The following is an 18984-nucleotide window of genomic DNA, read 5'->3' on the forward strand; positions in this document are numbered from 1 at the left end:
TTATGAGAAATGCAAAAAATTGATGCAGTTACGGCCAACATGTACAGATGATAGTTTTAAGCAGGCAGTTTTAGGCTGTACCTCACAGTGAGTGTATCCAGGATTACCACAGCTCTCCATTAAGATTCCTTTAACCATTCAGCATCAGGGTAAGGATTTATGGAAAAATTTTTCATCACTAAGCGCACTTACCCTTTTAGACTAAGGTGAAGCGTAGAAAGAGTCCAGTATCTGCTGCACTCCCCCTTGGGGAATATTGCACTTAATTTGTGATCAAATGGGCTTTTTTCCTGCATAGTTTCTAAACTCTGTGATCTGATATATTTAAACCCAACAATGATGAAAAACAGCATAGATAATATTATGTGATGTTGGCTGCAGTCGAGGTCTAAGCAGTTCATTTTTTCCCATGCAAGGAAACTTGGCCCCAGGATTTAATCATTGGCCCTGAGTTCCTGGTATTTAGCGGCCCGCGTTTTTGCTCACTTTTTATTCACAAATTGAATCTCTGTGTAAATGAAACAGAAGTGAAAATCTTGCCAATGAGTCAAACACATGAGCAGTTTGAAGTCACTCTTGGAGAACATGGAAACGCTTGTGGAGTTTTCCAACAACGCACATTCATTTTTAGGTTTGGCTGCAGTGGAATTTCCTAGTCTTCCTCTTGACTCCAGTGACTGGATTCAGGAAACTTGAATTTAGAAATAGGCAGTCACATACAAGTTATGGGTTTCTCATGTAATGCATCTGACAGATGTTAATTAAGATCCCAAATTGTTAATTTATATAGTTCTTAAGCCAGCGCTGAAATGGATGTGCCAATAAAATTGTTATTTCCATTTGATTAACCAATTAGGAGTATCTTTTGTAAGAGAGAACAGCTTTAAAATGTCTATTGAGATATAATATTATATAAAGAGCCTAGCTCAATAGTCATTATTATATATGTGTAATAAATATTATCCATGTATCAAAAATATATATTTTTGTCTATCTATAATATTTATTGTTTCTTTGGGGATAACAGTGCTGTTTCTAATTTGGTGGATAAATGAGTGAATCTGGGGGTCAGCTAAAAGAGTATGATGTTTTGCCAATTCTTAAAACCGCGGCATGCCTTTCATTTCCAAAAAGGAAAATTTTAACTGTGTAAGAGTGATCATAATCATCATTATGATCGCCTTCCTGCTGTTTAGAAATGAAATGAATGTGTAGCTGCTATAGTGATGAATGCCATTTTAAGAAAATAAATATTATAACTGCATGTTTTCTAGACACTGTGTAAGAGTGCAAATCCGCAGTGGCAGGAACAGTTTGACTTTCACTACTTCTCTGACAGGATGGGCATATTGGACATTGAAGTGTGGGGAAAGGACAGCAAAAAGCATGAGGAACGTTTGGGCACGTGAGTCTCTTCTGCTTTCTAAATGGTGGGAGACGTGTCTGCATGAGGCTGGTCTATAGCATTGTCTTTATCTGGTTGAGCTTAGAGTAAAACCTCATATTCCCACCCCAAGGAGCCATAAGTTAGCTGGACCTTAACCCAGGGAAGACTTTTTCATTTATTAATTGGTATATGCCATTTAGTATTGATTACAGTGGAAGAAAATCGTTATGTGTCAGGAATTCTCTAAAGAAAGATAATGTCCCATCTCAGACTCTTTGGAAAATGTTGGTATCAGTTTCCAATGCACCCTATGAGTTTGGTTTTGCTATTTAGTGAAAATACCAGATAATTCAGTAACACCATGAAGCTAAGTGTCCCAAATTGATGGAAACTTTCCACTGTCCTCTATAAACTTTGTGGCAAATCATAATGAAATCTGTGGAGGCCAGATCAGTTTTATTTGTGTACTTTGGACCTTCCCAACTTAATTGAGGTGCTCACTTGTATATAATGAGAAATATTGCAAGTATTAATGGTTTCCATATAGGATTATAGTAAGACTATAGGTAAATGTGATTCTGCTTGCATTGTGGCTACCTCAGTTGAAGGGGATGCTGGCGGAAGCATACATCTCTGATCTTTCTGGGAAGCCTGCAAGTTCACAATATTATCCTTATTTTGTAGATGAGGGAATGGAGTGCTGAGGTTTGCAGAATCTTGGCAGAGTAGTGAGTGTGATAGTCAGGATGATCTGTTTTCAAAGACCAAGTTTTTTCTATCAAACCACTGTATTTTGTTCAGCCCATATGCGTCCAGTTTGTCAACCCATCCTAAATTTAGAATACAGCGTTTAAAGGACTCTCAACATCTGTTTGTGTCTTTTTCAAACCAAGTTCTCTGGAGCCCTGGGTTCAGGGAGATGCATTGGGGTCAGCCTTCAGGATAATCAGGTTCTTCTGAAACCAGAGCATCTCCCTTTTTACCTGTGCTCTGCAGTGGGGCTTCATTCCAGGCAAGAGTTTTACTGCTCAAAACAAAATATTGAATACCCTTCATCCAGTAGAACACCTTCATTTTTCAGATGAGGAAGCCCAGAGGTCCAGAGATATTATGGTTTTCTATCAGCAAAGAATTTAGGGGTGAAAATAGGCTGCACCCCAGCCAACCCAAAACCTGATGCAGTGCTTTTTTTCTGTGTGAAATGCTTAGCAGAGGCGGTTACATGAAACATCAGTTCTTTTTGCTGCTGTTATCCCACTCCAGTATTCTTGGGTTTCTCTTGTGGCTCAGCTGGTAAAGAATCCACCTGCAATGCGGGAGACCTTGGTTCGATACCTGGGTTGGGAAGGTCCCCTGGAGAAGGGAAAGGCTACCCACTCCAGTATTCTGGCCTGGAGAATTCCATGGACTGTATAGACCATGGGGTCTCAAAGAGTTGGACACAACTGAGCGCCTTGCACTTTCATCCCATCCCGTCTCAGTAACTTATCCTGAGACACACAGGAGGAAGTTTGGAAAGCATGGCATGTTCCTCCCATGCTTGTCTGCAGAGGCCTCCTGTCGACAGAACAGTCTGGTTTGTCCCAGGGTACTTAATAATCCGAGCTTTCACCCACCTAATGGCAACACTGTTGCCCAGTTATCGTGTGGAACACACACACACACACCTACACAGCTCATCCCTCCATGTAAACACTGGCTAGGATGGCCAGGCTGCCTCCAGCTGAGACCGGGGCGCTCTTCCTGCCGTGTGCGTGTTGTGGTCCCGGTTCCATTGCTTTGTGCAGCCTGCTCAACCCCAGCTCTCTGCTGCTCTGGTAGGTAGTAACCATGCTTCCCTGGAGATCTGCAGGGCCAGATTTGTGGTTTGGGGCACCAAACTAGGTCCTGTCACTCTCCTGCACAGGAGAAAGGTCTTCCTGTGGTCCAGAATGCACAGGTTTCTCTCTGTCAGATGCTTTCCTAGTCTCCCCACTCCTCCGTTTCCACAGGATAACCTCGACACCCAAGTGTTCTCTGCCTCCCACCCTGGTCATGGCTGTGACACCCCCGTGCGCTGCCAACACCCACGGCAGAAGGATCAGACACTGTGTGCTAGCCAGCTGAGCACGGATAAGTCACGTCAGTGCACAGATGCAGAGAACTCTGTGTCCCAAAGCGTTATCTGAATGATGGCATTTGAGACCCAGGTGATGGATGGCCCATGTGTTATTTTAGTAGGTGCAGAGAATAATGGCCTTTCATTTCATGTGTCATTGTGCCGTCATGTTTCCTTCACATAGTAGGAAATGCTTTTTCAAATGAGTGTTAAGTTTCTTTACAGACACAGAAAATAATTGGAGATGTCCCTTTTATGCCATGTTTTGTCATTTGGGTCTTCATTTATTATTTGAGCTATTTCCTGTTTGTAACTTAGATGTATACCTGCCCCAGTGGCCATTTTGCCCTTCCTCTTCATGGGCTTTAAAGGAATTTTTTTGGGCATCCTTTTCCTTTTTCCTTTCCTGAGGTACAGAAGATAACAGAAGTGTCTCCTGGGCTTTGGCTACACAGCATTACCCAGAGTGAACTTCCAGGTGGGGTGAGACTTCCCCTAAAATACACCACTGCTTGTCATAGTGAAAGGAGAGATTGTGTTGGCATATGGATATCACCGAGCTGTTACTCACTGTTCCTTCTTACATAAAAGTGTTCACTTTTTGTTTTCCTGTTCTTTGTTGTCATTCTTAAGGATCAGTTATTTTCTCCCCCAACTGTTAGGAAATACCTGTTTGTGTCAGGAGGGGCTTTGGCGATGTTGAATGTTCTCAGTCCTGTCTCATAATTTGTCTTTGGAGATGCTGGCAGTTTAAAGTTCTACACAGCCTCTCTGAGAAAGTCTTCCCCCACTGAAGCTTCCCCTGGCAGGCATCGTGAGAGGAGGGAAGGAACGCTTTGAGTTGTGTTTCCTGGGCTATCTGGTAACCACAACACTTGAAAGCTATGAGACCTTGGGCAGTGGCCTTTCTTGTGATTTTTCCATCTGTGTAACAGGGTCTTCAGCCAACTTGAAGGTCATCATGGCAACTGGCAACCATGTCTGTTGTTGGTTGCTATTATAACTCCTATTAATTTTGAGATTTTTTTTTTTTTTCTGGAGAGTAACTACAGATCCCCACAACTAAATTGTGCTATTTAAGTATTTTAGATATGACTGGTTAAAATTCAGCTCAGTTTTGTTTATTCAAAACAGAATAGGAATTTTTTTTGTGTGTGTTTTTTGGTGGAAGTGAGCAGTGACTATCTTCCAGGATGTGATGGGAAGGATATTTATTGACTCGAGTACTGAACAGTGTTGATTAGCCTGACCGACGTTGGTTTTGTAGCTGTGGACAGTGGTAGACCGGGGCAGTGGTCAGTTATGGTGATAGCTGGCATTTGTGTTGGCATTGGTGGGTTGCTAGCTTGGTGATAGTTCAGGCTTGTCCCGCCTCCCCAACCACCATGGCAGCCAGCCTCCTCCAGGCTCTCCTGAGTCATGGGTAGCTTTCTGAAATTCCTTGTGTCCTTGTGGTCCACCTGTGGGCTTCTGCTGAGCCACAGGTTGCTACTGAGGAGGTCAGGGCTGGTGAGATAAAGGTGCTTGGGCAAACCAACACCCCACCCCTCAATCTAGGGTGTTTACTAACTCAGGTGTTTATTCATGGGCCAAAAAAAAAAACAGTCTTTTGAGTCCATCAATGGTCCAGTGGATTTTTAGGAGGAGTAAGAAATAAAGCTAAATATAACCTGCTCCAACTTTTAAACAAAATGGCAAGAATAAAAATACAGATTAGTCTTCTTGTCAACCTGTACTATTTCAACATAATCATACCATTTTCTTAAAGTATATTTTCTATCTCCCTGTGATTCTGGTGATTAATTTGTTATAGAATATTCTAGCCTCCAAGGTACCTCAGTGGTTAGGAATCTGCCTGCGAATGCAGGAGACACAAGAGATGCGCGTTCAATCCCTGAATCAGGAAAATCCCCTGGAGGGGGACATGGCAACCCACTCCAGTATTCTTGCCTGGAAAATTATGTGGACAGAGGAGCCTGGTGGGCTACAGTCCACAGGGTTGCAAAGAATCAGACATGACTGAGCACGCATGCACAGATGCCTGCAGACTTAGTTTGGAAAAGTTAAGAATGAGGTTGCACAAGCTCATTTTAACTGGGCTGCCGTAGAGCCAATCATGAGTCCCACGTGGTGCCTTAGAAAGTGGCTCTGACGTGCTGGTGACTCAGATGTGCAGGAGAATCAGGGTATTTCTTTGGACAGTTCACACCCCATGTCGCTGATCTGCTTTCACAGCAAGGATTGACACAGTCACCATTTGCTTCCTGTTCACCCCCATTCTTAGCCTCTGAGATTTACAGCTTTTAAAACTCTAGGACTCTTCTCTGCCCCCTTGCATTTAAGTTAAAAGCTGACCAGTCTATAATATAAAACATAGAATTATGGTAATGAATAAGAGGTTAAAAGCTATCATGGCAAGTAGAACTTAGCAGGTTTGGCTGACTGATATGGTAAAAATTATGTGTTGAATTAAAACATTAAAATGCAGTGGGATTAATGGAGAAAGACAGGAACAGGAGGTCAGAAACAATGCTAAATCAGCACATTAACTGCCTACGGGCTGGAGAGGCTGGCTTTAATATATGCAGAGAAAAAAATAAAGATTGCAGAGAAAAAAAAAGTAATTTAGTCTTTGTTTTCTCCAGGTGAATAGTAATGCAGACATTTGAATCTGGGAGGCATCCAGTACATATATTTCTTTCCCTTTCTTTTTTTTTATAGAGTAGGAAATAGACCCTACAAGATATTCAGTTGGTTAACAAAAAAGAAACACTGACTTTGTAATTTGGAGTGTTTGACTTTGAATTTTATTTTGCCACTAGGATTCATTTTGTTTGTTCATTCATTTTACTCAGCAAACACTGAGCATGTTGTGTATCAGACATCCTACCAAAAGCTGGGGGTTCATGTGTGGATCCTGTCCTCAGGCACTGGGCTGTGGGTGGCACCTTGGTGCTGTCCAAGCAGCTTTCTGGAAGAAGACCGTTTCACCTGAGACCTGTAACGTGGGTGGTGGTTAGCCTGACCAGATTGGAGGAAGAATGTTTCAGGAAGATGGGACCACATGGGCAGAGACTTAGGAGGGAGAAGACGTTCTGAGAAACTTGAAAGGAATGCGAAGAGTGGTGATGTCATGCGATCAGACTAGAGCAGAAAGTGGAAGTGAGGTCACAAAGCCATTGGATTCCATCTCCTGCCCGTGAACCATGGCTGGACCTGGCTAGACCCAGACACCCTGGTGCCCTGGCTCCTTTCTGTTCACCGCTTGTTACCACAGTGGACTGCTGATGGACTGAATGATCTACGACCTGACTTCAGAATGATGATTACCTGGTCCTCTAAGGGCCGTGTGTAGCACCTGTTGAATTATGGTCCACACGTGGTCACTCCCCTTGCCAGTGGAGCCGCACATGAGATGCCCTGAGAAATGACCTGATTGGCTAATGCTCGTTACTGATGTGTTTTGCATGGATGCTCTCTGTATACGTGTTTTCCACATTGTCTCTTTTGGAACAGTTTCATAAATTTCATTGCTTTATCGGTTTTTGTTAAGAAACACATCTTTGGATATGTTGGCCTGAGTCTCTTGGGCTGTGGTGAGTTAAGGGTATTTTTTCTCTTAAATTGTTCTTAGGTCAGTATCTCTGACACCTTTGTCAATGTGTCTGTACTGTCACCTACTAACCTGGGAATAGTTTAAATACGTCCCCTGCTGTAATTCATCACAGTTGAATGATTAGCATTTCCTTAGATCAGGGATCCCCTAACTAGGGCCTGTGGGTCAAGTCCAGAAGGCTGCTTGTTTTTGAGTAAAGTTTTATTGGAAAAGAGCAGCGTTCATTTGTGTACCTTGTCTATTACTGCTTTCATGCTACAAGGGGAGAGTTGAGCAGTTGTAGCAGAGACCATGTAGCCCCAAACTAAAACTGTTTCCTCTCTGGCCCTTCACAGAAAAAATGATCTTTGTGCCCCATCATTTATTAATGTTGGTGTGGTTTTTCATGATAATTGGAGCATTAATTATGAGAGCCTTTTAAACTGCATATCCAAAAACTGAGTTTATTTTTCAAAGAAAATTTGCATCTAGAGTAGTAAGCTTAGTTTTATCAAGCCTCATACAAGGTTGACTTTTGGGTAGAGTTTGGGAAGAAATTTAGGGGATACAAAAGAGAATATATGACAATACCTGCAAAATTCTAGAACTGATTGATTGAGGGCGTAGTGTTTATAAGAACGAGCAGGCAGGAGGGAAGGAGGAGGGGGTGTTTTGCATTGCTGAGGAATCTGGGCTGGATTCGTTCTTCTAGAAATCCTCAGGGGCCAGCTCTGCACTTCACTTGCAACTGGTTACTAAACAGGTAACAGAAAGTCTTTGGAAAGAATAGCAGACTGGCTAGTGCTTCAGGAACAGCGAGAAAGAATGAAGCGCTGGCCAGATTATTTAGTATTTTCTCGGGGTAGACGGTGGTACCCTGTAGAAAATGAATGAAACAGCCCAGAGTCTCCTTTTAAAACTTTTGTATTAAACTTGTCTTTGGTGAATGTATTTCAGAATCTTAAGATTTTATTTACTTGCACCTGAAGAAGGTCATTTTGTTCACATGATACTCATCTCTCTTCAGAAGATTCAATGAATGTTATGGTAAAAGTGTTTTGAAATTCTGAAAGAGAAGTCCTTATTTTTTTTTTTCTTCCACTGCTTTTGCTGGTCATACAGTAACCAGTTCCGAGTTTGGGGTTAATGTAAGTATTTCTTCTGCCTCTGACTAACTTCCTGAGCATTCTGGTTCTCCTTCCAACATGAAGACGAGCTGAAGCCATGGAGACAGAGGTTGACACAGAAAAATGGGAGGCCTGAAGGAAAGGGTTTTGTATGAGAGTCATTTCTTCTTACTCCCTTCTTTCCTCCTTTCTTCCAGAATGTGGAAGTGAAGGGGGCAGCCAGCTGGATATAAGAGATGGGGAGAGAGCAATTCAGTTCTAGAAAGTTCATAGAAAGTCATCCTTAGAGTTGGTGGTTAACACGAGGGAGAGGGTTGCTTTACATTAACTCTTAAGACTAAAGACGTCGGTGTTTTAAGAATCGATTAATCCATATGATGGGACAGGGACCCTAGGAGACCGGGTCTCTTTTTTTTGCATCTGTGTGCAAAAGGATCAAGGTTTAATTTTGACTGACCTAATGCTGATGTATCAATTTAATTTGCTCTTTCAAGTCACTAAGAAAAGAAAAGTAAACATTTGATTGAATTCACTCATTAATTAACTGAGAATATAGAATCCATTAGGTTTGTCCTGAAATTCCCTCATCTGGTGTTTATGTGGCTCTTTTATCTAAAATAGGCAAGGCTATTTTTTGTATAGGAATTCTTTCTTTGTTATCAAAATAAACTTTAAATATGAGATAGGTGCAAAAGTTTCATAATGGGCAGAAATGACTGAAAAGTTTGTGAAAATGTGTAATTTCTGAGACAAAAGCAAATGTGATTCATACTTGTTTAAATTAGTAAACTGCTCTGTTCAAGGAAGCTGTTCCTTTAAATAGGACTATAAATAAATATACACTCTATTTAAGGTTACCACCAGAGAAAAGTCTTAAACCAATTTGGATCATTCATCCTTCCATAGAAAGAGCTTTATTAAATGAAAGTGTGTATAACAGTGTAAAATAATGCTTAGCAAATATTATTAAACAGATGTACTGCTGCTATACTTATTTAGGTCCTTAGTTTTTTAGACGGAGAAGGCAATGGCACCCCATTCCAGTACTCTTGCCTGGAAAATCCCAGGGATGGGGGAGCCTGGTGGGCTGCTGTCTGTGGGGTTTCACAGAGTCAGACATGACTGAAGTGATTTAGCAGCAGCAGCAGTTTTGTAGAAATGGCGCAATTAAAGCACTTGACATTTCTTCCCCAGCAAAATTAACTCCCCACTCACATACTTGATTACAAAATTTACTAACCCCTCTGTTCACAGTAGTAAACTTACTTACCACTACAGAAAAATTTTTGATTCAAACCATAGAGGGTTATTTAAATATATATGCATATATTTTTTAATATGTCTTCAGTAGAAACACATGATGAATTTATTACATGTAAAAGTTCTAATTGCCACCTCTTCTTATAACTGGAATCACTTTTGGTAATTTGGAAATAAATACCCACATAAATTTAATTTTATAGGTACATATCCCTTACTGTAAAAATATTTTTTATTCTGTACTAAAAATAGGCATAGACTTTTAATATTGGTAGTTTTTCTCTTTAATGGGGAAGGGATTGCAAGCTTTCTTTCAAATGTATTTAACTGGAACTTTTTCTGTGTCCATGTGGCTCAGAACTGGCATTGCTTTATATCTGAGGTGGGTTTGCCTGTTCGCCATTGTCTGCAAATTTACAGAAGTGCATGAATGTGGTGGGGTAAGACTGTCGTCCAACATTACGAGGCGGTGCATCCATGTTTTTAATGAAGTCTTGAATAGTCATCTGACTCAGTAACCAGAGATGGCAAATGGGAACGAAAACCACACAGTGCCCGCCCTCCCTCTGCTCAGCCCTGCTACCTCGCCCACCTGGATGTGAGCGAAGCAAGTGTGGTCCAAGCAATCCCAGGACTTCCCGAGTTAAAGCAAATAAATGGCTTAGCACCTCAGCTCCCGCCGCCCGCTTCAGTGTTTGCTTCTGTATTTGAATGTGTTTGAGGATTTCAACATCACCAGAACATTGACTGTTAAGAGGCGGAAAACATGCAATTTATAGCAGATGGGTGCAGCCTTTTCTGGCTGTGCCGCAGAAATGGGATCAATCAACAGCACTTCATGCTCCATTTGTCTAACAGAAACCCACCTGGGGAAACCCCGCGGAACGGTGCCTATTAGGAAAACACCTTAACACATTTCTTTAAATAAAAACTCGCCAGTTGGCATTAATCTGGAAGAAAATGGTTTCTCCATTAACCCTCTCCCGCTTGCACAGGCTCCTGTCTTTTCGCCTTTTTTTGAACCAACATCTCTTATTCTCTTGGCTGGTAAAAAAAAAAAAAAAGACACAACCCCGAGAAGCCTTCCAGAGCCCATAATTATAGTGCTGAAACTCTGAAACTTTTTTTCTTCCTAGTTCTTGATCTCATCAGCTTTCTGCAGGCTTTCTCTGACAAAGGTCTGCTGCTTCTCGGTTCGTTTGCCACTTTCTCCATGCTGCCTTTTCTTTGAGTTTCTTGACATCTTTCTCTCCTTTGCTGAGGGTGTGGTGGGCCAGGAGGGAGTGTTAGCAGCCAGGGGAGCCCCTGCAACCTTCACTGCTCAACCAGCCAGTGCCCAGACAGTGGGAGGTTTCATGGGGGGATGAAATGAAAATCAGGTGCTTTGGAGGGTCTGCAGCCACCACGCATTAATCGCTTTTCTGTCTGCTTCTGGTAACTTTTCCAGGTGTAAAGTGGATATCTCAGCCCTTCCACTCAAGCAAGCCAACTGCTTGGAGCTGCCATTGGAAAGTTGCCTGGGGACCCTTCTGATGCTGGTCACCCTCACGCCCTGTTCAGGGGTCTCGGTCTCAGATCTGTGTGTGTGCCCCTTGGCAGACCCCAGCGAGAGAAAGCAGATCGCCCAGCGCTTTGTGAGTGCTCTGCCTTGCTATGCCCCCTCCCCACCCCACGCCCACCTCCACATTTAAGCTGAAACAGAGTCTGGGAATTGAAAAACTGCATCCAAAGAAGTCTTTGTCCAAAGTTCAATGGTATGTCTCGTAAAACAAGACATCAGACCTGGAGGTTAATGCGTTAGTGAAAAGGTGAAGGTAGATTTTAGAATCCGCCTTCCTATTTAAAAGCCAGAGAGAGTGTTTGGATATTTACCATTCAGGATCTCTTTGGAGAAAATTGAAATCCTCAAGGGGGCAAAAGGTTGTTTATCATGTTTGTATATATGAATAGGTATTTTTATTTTATTTTGTTTGTCTTTTAATTTTATCTTATATTGGAGTATAGTTGATTTATCGAGTTGGCCGGGAAACGTTCGTTTGGGTTTTTCCATAGGATGTTAGGAAAAATTTGAATGAACTTTTTGGTCAGACTCATGCAATGTTGTATTAATTTTAGCTTTACAGCAAAGTGATTCAGTTATACTTGTACATACATCCATTCTTTTTCAGATTCTTTTCCCATATAGGTTATTGCAGAATATTGAGTAAAGTCCCCTGTGCTATACAGTCAGCCCTTGTTGACTATCTATTTTATATATTGTAGTGTGTGTATGTTAATCCCAAAGTCCTAATTTACCCCTCCCCCTAAGTTTCCTATTTGGTAACCATAAATTTGTTTTTGAAATCTGTGAGTCTGTTTCCATTTTGTAAAAAAAATAATAATTTATATTATTTTTAGGAATTTTAATATACATTCACAAAAATTGCTTTTTATAAACCAAATATTAATGTTTGCAATGTTGTGCATACTTTTCTAGACCCTCTTAAGATCAAGTGAGAAAGTACTTGTGTCTTATAAAGCAAAACAAAGCCCTAGAGAGGCATGGGAGACTTTTTCCACACTCCCCTGGATAAGAACTGGTTGTGAATTTTTACCTAACTAGTTGCAGTGTTCTTAAAAGTCCACTCAGCATTTTTGAATCAAATGGGTTTGTCATCATCATTATTTCATGTGCTCTTGCTTTCCCGGTGTCTTTATTTGCATTCTGGTTTTATTCCATCTTCTTTGTAAATCAATACGTTTATTTTACTGCCACACACATGAAAGGCGCATTTTAAGAAAGTGGCATGGAAATGAAGCCAAGATGAATCCCAATTTAATGGGAATATTATTCTCAGCGTAAACTTAAGTGTCTCCAGACTCCTTCACTGTGCAAGGTGTATTGATTAATTGAATAGTCCTTTGTCTTCAGGAGTACAAAGTCTAGCCACGCATCTTATTGACAACACAAGATTCCACATGCAAGGTTGACATACTTTAAAGAAGTTTTGACAAAATCCACTTTTAATATTCTCTTTGATGACTTTACTTTAGCAAATGAAAATAAAGCAAAAGTCCCCCAAATTTCCCATGGACAAATCACACAGTTTTCCAAATTCATGAGGAGTTTCATGGATTTATAAGGTGGCAGTAGGTAAGATCAAAATGACTGCTTTGCACAATGCCTCGAGATTTGGGGAGTACTAATTGAAAAGAGGTTTGAAAAGGTAGAATCAAAAAGATCAAGTGTGTTGTTTTGTTTTTTTTTGAGCTAGACAGCTGGCCAATGTTTAAGAGGGAAAAAATACTGTATGGCAAGATACAAGTTCCAGATCCCTGGATTTGTTTTTTTTAGGTTTTGAGAATAGACAATCTTTAAAGGGATTTCACCTCAAAATTATGAAAATATTTTATTTCAAATGTGTCCATCTTAAATACTAGTTTTTTTTTTTTTAAGATAATACTATTTGAAGAAGCAGCTTCTAAAAGTTCTTAGGAGTGGTTCATATTACGTTAGGCAAACCGTAACTGTTATTAAGCTTTTGTGATTCTGACCTGAAATGCCTAAATAATAAGGGTCTTACTACCCTTCCGTAAATCTCTGGGATCAACTTATCACAGGTTTTTAGTTATCTAATGATGATGGAAATATTGTATCCAAAGGTTTGAAAGAACATCTTTTTCAGCAGATGTGTTTTAGAGGCAGGCAAAGAGCATTTATCTGCTTATCTCTTTCTTGCACAATTTCTAAATGAGGTAGTGTGATAGACATTTAAATATTTCTGTAAATGCTTAAGAATTATCAGTAGGTATATTAGAGCTTTGTCACATGCCAACTAAAAATTAAAGTAAATGTGATTACAGAGCAATACTGGTTTTGCTCTAACTGGAGCTCAACTAGGCTCTAACTGGACTAGCAAATTCATTCTCTTTCCATCCCTACTCTTTCTGGTAGTAGTATGTATCCAGGAAGGGTCCAAGTTTAGTTCTCTGATACCCATAAAGTTTATTCTAACCGAGTCAGAATAATATTGCATTTTGGGGTGATTTAAAAGTTTCATTATAGAGAAATAAGAAGTAACAGAGAATCAGTGTCATTTCACACCCATTTTCCTGGTGGGATGTCTGTGCTATCACCAGGGGGTGATGTTAAAAGTAGATTGCATGTGCTTTGTAATTTGTTTATTTTGAAACTGAAGTTAATTAATTCTCAGTCAGTTTGAATCTGATTGTTGCAAATGCTGAAGTTCCCTGTTGACTGATATAAGGAGCTTTGGAACTTCTCCTAGCTTTACATGAGAAAGGTGATGATAAATCTAGAAGGTACTCCCTGTAGGACTTGGTGGCATTAAACAGTGTATCAGAAAGCTGTGTTCATTCGATCTCCTTTCTTCCTGCAGTGCTTACAGAACTCACTGAAAGATATGAAGGACGTCGGCATTTTACAAGTGAAAGTTTTAAAGGCGGTAGATCTCTTAGCAGCAGATTTCTCAGGTATAAAAATCTTTTTCATCTTTGTTTTTTTCATTTTTATTTATTTACTGCCTTGAAATGATCGGATGGCAAACCGAAATGTTTTACTCAGTAGAAGCATGTACAGAGAAATCATTCTTTCAAGCAGAGTCACAGAAGAAAAAGTGCAAACAGGTTGTCTCACTTTACGTTTTTCACATTGTTTGCAAATAATCTTGCTGTGATTAGATAATGTGCTAGTCCCTTTGGCTTTCAAAGGTATCTGTGGGTGATTTGTGTCATGACTTCTTTACTGGTCAAATTTCTGATGCAGTTTTTCTTTTTTTTTATTCATGCTTTTTTATTTTATTTTTTATTGGAGGCTAATTACTTTACAATATTATATTGGTTGGTTTTGCCATACATTGACATGAATCCACCCCGGGTATACATGTGTTCCCCTTCTTGAACCCCCCTCCCACCTCCCTCCCCATCCCATCCCTCTGGGTCATCCCAGTGCACCAGCCCTGAGCATCCAGTCTCATGCATCAAACCATATACATGTTTCAGTGCCATTCTCCCAACTCATCCCACCCTTGCCCTGTCCCGCAGAGCCCAAAAGACTGTTCTATACACCTGTGTCTCTTTTGCTGTCTCGTATACAGGGTTATCGTTATCATCTTTCTAAATTCCATATATATGCATTAGTATACTGTATTGGTGTTTTTCTTTCTGGCTTACTTCACTCTGTATAATAGGCTCCAGTTTCATCCACCTCATTAGAATTGATTCAAATGTATTCTTTTTAATGGCTGAGTAATAGTCCATTGTGTATATGTACCAGCGCTTTCTTATCCATTCGTCTGCAGATGGACATCTAGGTTGCTTCCATGTCCTGGCTATTATAAACAGTGCTGCGATGAACATTGGAGTACACGTGTCTCTTTCAATTCTGGTTTCCTCGGTGTGTATGCCCAGGAGTGTGATTGCTGGATCATATGGCAGTTCTATTTCCAGTTTTTTAAGGAACCTCCACACTGTTCTCCATAGTGGCTGTACTAGTTTGCATTCCCACCAACAGTGTAAGAGGGTTCCCTTCTCTCCACACCCTCTCCAGCATTTATTGCATGTAGACGTTTGGATAGCAGCCATTCTGACTGGTTTGAAATGGTATCTCATTGTGGTTTTGATTTGCATTTCTCTGATGATGAGGGATGTCGAGCATTTTTTCATGTGTTTGTTAGCCATCTGCATGTCTTCTTTGGAGAAATGTCTGTTTAGTTCTTTGGCCCATTTTTTGAATGGGTCATTTATTTTTCTGGAATTGAGCTGCAGGAGCTGCTTATATATTTTGGAGATTAATCCTTTATCAATTGCTTCATTTGCTATTATTTTCTCCCATTCTGAAGGCTGCCTTTTCACCTTGCTTATAGTTTCCTATGCTGTGCAGAAGCTTTTAATTTTAATTAGGTCCCATTTGTTTATTTTTGCTTTTATTTCCAATATTCTGGGAGGTGGGTCATGGAGGATTCTGCTGTGATTTATGTCAGAGAGTGTTTCCCCTATGTTCTCCTCTAGGAGTTTTATAGAATCTGGTCTTACATTTAGCTCTCTAATCCATTTTGAGTTTATTTTGGTGTATGGTGTTAGGAAGTGTTCTAGTTTCATTCTTTTACAAGTGGCTGACCAGTTTTCCCAGCACCACTTGTTAGAGAGACTGTCTTTTCTCCATTTTATATTCTTGCCTCCTTTGTCAAAGATAAGGTGTCCATAGGTGCGTGGATTTATCTCTGGGCTTTCTATTTTGTTCCATTGATCTATATTTCTGTCTTTTTGCCAGTACCAAACCATCCTGATGACTGTGGTTTTGTAGTAGAGCCTGAAGTCCAGCAGGTTGATTCCCCCAGTTCCATTCTTCTTCCTCAAGATTGCTTTGGCTATTCGAGGTTTTTTGTATTTCCATACAAATTGTGAGATTATTTGTTCTAGCTCTGTGAAAAATATTGTTGGTAGCTTGATAGGGATTGCATTGAATGTATAAATTACTTTCGGTAGTATACTCATTTTCACAATATTTATTTTTCCAAACCTTGAACACGGTATATTTTTCCATCTATCAATGTCCTCTTTGATTGCTTTCAGTAGTGTTTTATAGTTTTCTATGTACAGGTCTTTTTTTTCCTTAGGTATATATATTCCTAAGTATTTAATTCTTTTCATTGCAACAGTGAATGGTATCGTTTCCTTAATTTCTCTATTTTCTCATTATTAGTGTATAGGAATGCAAGGGATTTCTGTGTGTTGATTTTATATCCTGCAACTTTACTGTATTCATTGATTAGCTCTAGTAGTTTTCTGGTAGAGTCTTTAGGGTTTTCTGTGTAGAGGATCATGTCATCAGCAAACAGTGAAAGTTTTACTTCTTCTTTTCCAATTTGTATTCCTTTTATGTCTTTTTCTATTCTGATTGTTGTAGCAAAAACTTCCAGAACTATGTTGAACAGTAGTGGTGAGAGTGGACACCCTTGTCTTGTTCCTGACTTTAGGGGAAATGCTTTCAGTTTTTCACCATTGAGGATAATGTTTGCTGTGGGTTTGTCATATATAGCTTTTATTATGTTGAGGTATGTTCCTTCTATTCCCATCTTCTGGAGGGTTTTTATCATAAATGGATGTTGAATTTTGTCGAAGGCTTTCTCTGCATCTATTGAGATAATCATATGATTTTTATTTTTCAGTTTGTTAATGTGGTGTATTGCATTGATTGATTTGCAGATATTGAAGAATCCTTGCATTCCTGGGATAAAGCCACTTGGTCATGATGTATGATCTTCTTAATGTGTTGTTGGATTCTGATTGCTAGAATTTTGTTAAGGATTTTTGCATCTATGTTCATCAGTGATATTGGTCTGTAGTTTTCTTTTTTTGTAGGATCTTTACCAGATTTTGGGATTAGGGTGATGGTGGCCTCATAGAATGAGTTTGGAAGTTTCCCTTCCTCAGCAATTTTCTGGCCGAGTTAGAGCAGAATAGGTGTTAGCTCTTCTCTAAATTTTGGTAGAATTCAGCTGTGAAGCCGTCTGGACCTGGGCTTTTGTTTGCTGGAAGATTTCTGATTACAGCCTCTAGTACCATGCTTGTGATGGGTCTGTTCAGATTTTCTATTTCTTCCTGGTTCAGTTTTGGAGTTATCCATTTTATTGCCATATAATTGCTGATCGTATTCTCTAATAATCCTTTGTATTTCTGTGTTGTCGGTTGTGATCTCTCCATTTTCATTTCTAATTTTATTGATTTGGTTCTTCTCCCTTTGTTTCTTGATGAGTCTGGCTAGTGGTTTGTCAATTTTATTTACCTTCTCAAAGAACCAGCTTTTGGCTTTGTTGATTTTTGCTATGGTCTCTTTTGTTTCTTTTACATTTATCTCTGCCCTAATTTTTAAGATTTCTTTCCTTCTACTTACCCTGGGATTTTTAATTTCTTCCTTTTCTAGTTTTTTTAGATGTAGAGTTATTTAGTTGACTTTTTTCTTGTTTCTTGAGGTGTGCCTGTATTGCTATGAACCTTGCCCTTACCACTGCTTTTACAGTATCCCAGAGGTTTTGGGTTGTTGTGTTTCCATTTTCATTCATTTCTATGCATATTTTGATGTCTCTTTTGATTTCTTCTATGATTTGTTCATTATTCAGCAGCATGTTCAGCCTCCATATGTTGGCATTTTTAATAGTTTTTCTCCTGTAATTGAGATCTAATCTTATTGCATTGTGGTCAGAAAAGATGCTTGTAATGATTTCATTTTTTTTGAATTTACCAAGGCTAGATTTATGACCCAGGATGTGATCTATCCTAGAAAAGGTTCCGTGTGCGCTTGAGAAAAAGGTGAAATTCATTGTTTTGGGGTGAAATGTCCTATAGATATCTATTAGTTCTAACTGGTCTATTGTATCATTTAAAGTTTGTGTTTCCTTGTTAATTTTCTGTTTAGTTGTTCTATCCACAGGTGTGAGTGGGGTATTAAAGTCTCCCACTATTGTTGTGTTGTTGTTAATTTCCCCTTTCATACTTGTTAGTAATTGTCTTACATATTGTGGTGCTCCTACGTTGGGTGCATAAATATTTAGAATTGTTATATCTTCTTCTTGGATTGAGCCTTTCATCATTAGTGTCCTTCTTTGTCTCTTTTCACAGACTTTGTTTTAAAGTCTATTTTATTTGATATGAGTATTGCTATTCCTGCTTTCTTTTGGTCTCTGTTTGCGTGGAATATTTTTTTCCAGCCGTATACTTTCAGCCTGTATGTGTCCCTCGTTTTGAGGTGGGTCTCTTGTAGACAAAATATATGGGGGTCTTGTTTTTGTATCCATTCAGCCAGCCTTTGTCTTTTGGTTGGGGCATTCAGCCCATTTACATTTAAGGTGATTATTAATAAGTATGAGCCCATTGCCATTTTCTTTATTGCTTTGGGTTCGAGTTAATACACTCTTTCTGTGTTTCCTGTCTAGAGAAGGTCCTTTAGTATTTGTTGGAGAGCTGGTTTGGTGATGCTGAATTCTCTCAGCTTTTGCTTGTCTGTAAAGCTTTTGATTTCTCCTTCATATTTGAATGAGATCCTTGCTGGGTATAGTAATCTGGGCTGTAGGTTATTTTCTTTCTCACTCTAAGTATGTCTTGCCATTCCCTTTTGGCCTGAAGAGTTTCTGTTGAGAGATCAGCTGTTATCCTTATGGGAATCCCCTTGTGTGTTATTTGTTGCTTTTCCCTTGCTGCTTTTAATATTTGTTCTTTGTGTTTGATCTTTGTTAATTTGATTAATATGTGTCTTGGAGTATTTCGCCTTGGGTTTATCCTGTTGGGGACTCTCTGGGTTTCTTGGACTTGGGTGATTATTTCCTTCCACATTTTAGGGACGTTTTCAACTATTATCTCAAGTATTCTCTCATGGTCTTTCTTTTTGTCTTCTTCTTCTGGGACTCCTATAATTCGAATGTTGGGGCATTTAACATTGTCCCAGAGGTCTCTAATATTGTCCTCATTTCTTTTAATTCGTTTTTCTTTTTCCCTCTCTGTTTCATTTATTTCTACAATT

The 18984-nt window shown here is 39.6% G+C and overlaps 1 protein-coding gene across 3 annotated transcripts in view; it reads left to right on the forward strand.

Annotated features, from left to right (window-relative positions):
* The window catches only part of MCTP2 (multiple C2 and transmembrane domain containing 2), a 284499-nt gene that overhangs the window by 131449 nt on the left and 134066 nt on the right, over positions 1-18984 (forward strand). For 2 of the 3 annotated variants that reach the window (XM_055417730.2, XM_088829687.1), the window contains exons 10-12: positions 1275-1405; positions 10915-11101; positions 13847-13940. In XM_055417730.2, coding sequence (XP_055273705.2) covers positions 1275-1405; positions 10915-11101; positions 13847-13940 — 412 coding nt within the window. The remainder of the gene's footprint in view (positions 1-1274; positions 1406-10914; positions 11102-13846; positions 13941-18984) is intronic. The other variant, XM_088829688.1, reaches the window with a different exon arrangement.

This window comes from Moschus berezovskii, chromosome 21 (genome assembly GCF_049115385.1).
Source record: "Moschus berezovskii isolate FMDL1 chromosome 21, NW_MosBer_1.0, whole genome shotgun sequence".
Taxonomy (NCBI): Eukaryota; Metazoa; Chordata; class Mammalia; order Artiodactyla; family Moschidae; genus Moschus; species Moschus berezovskii.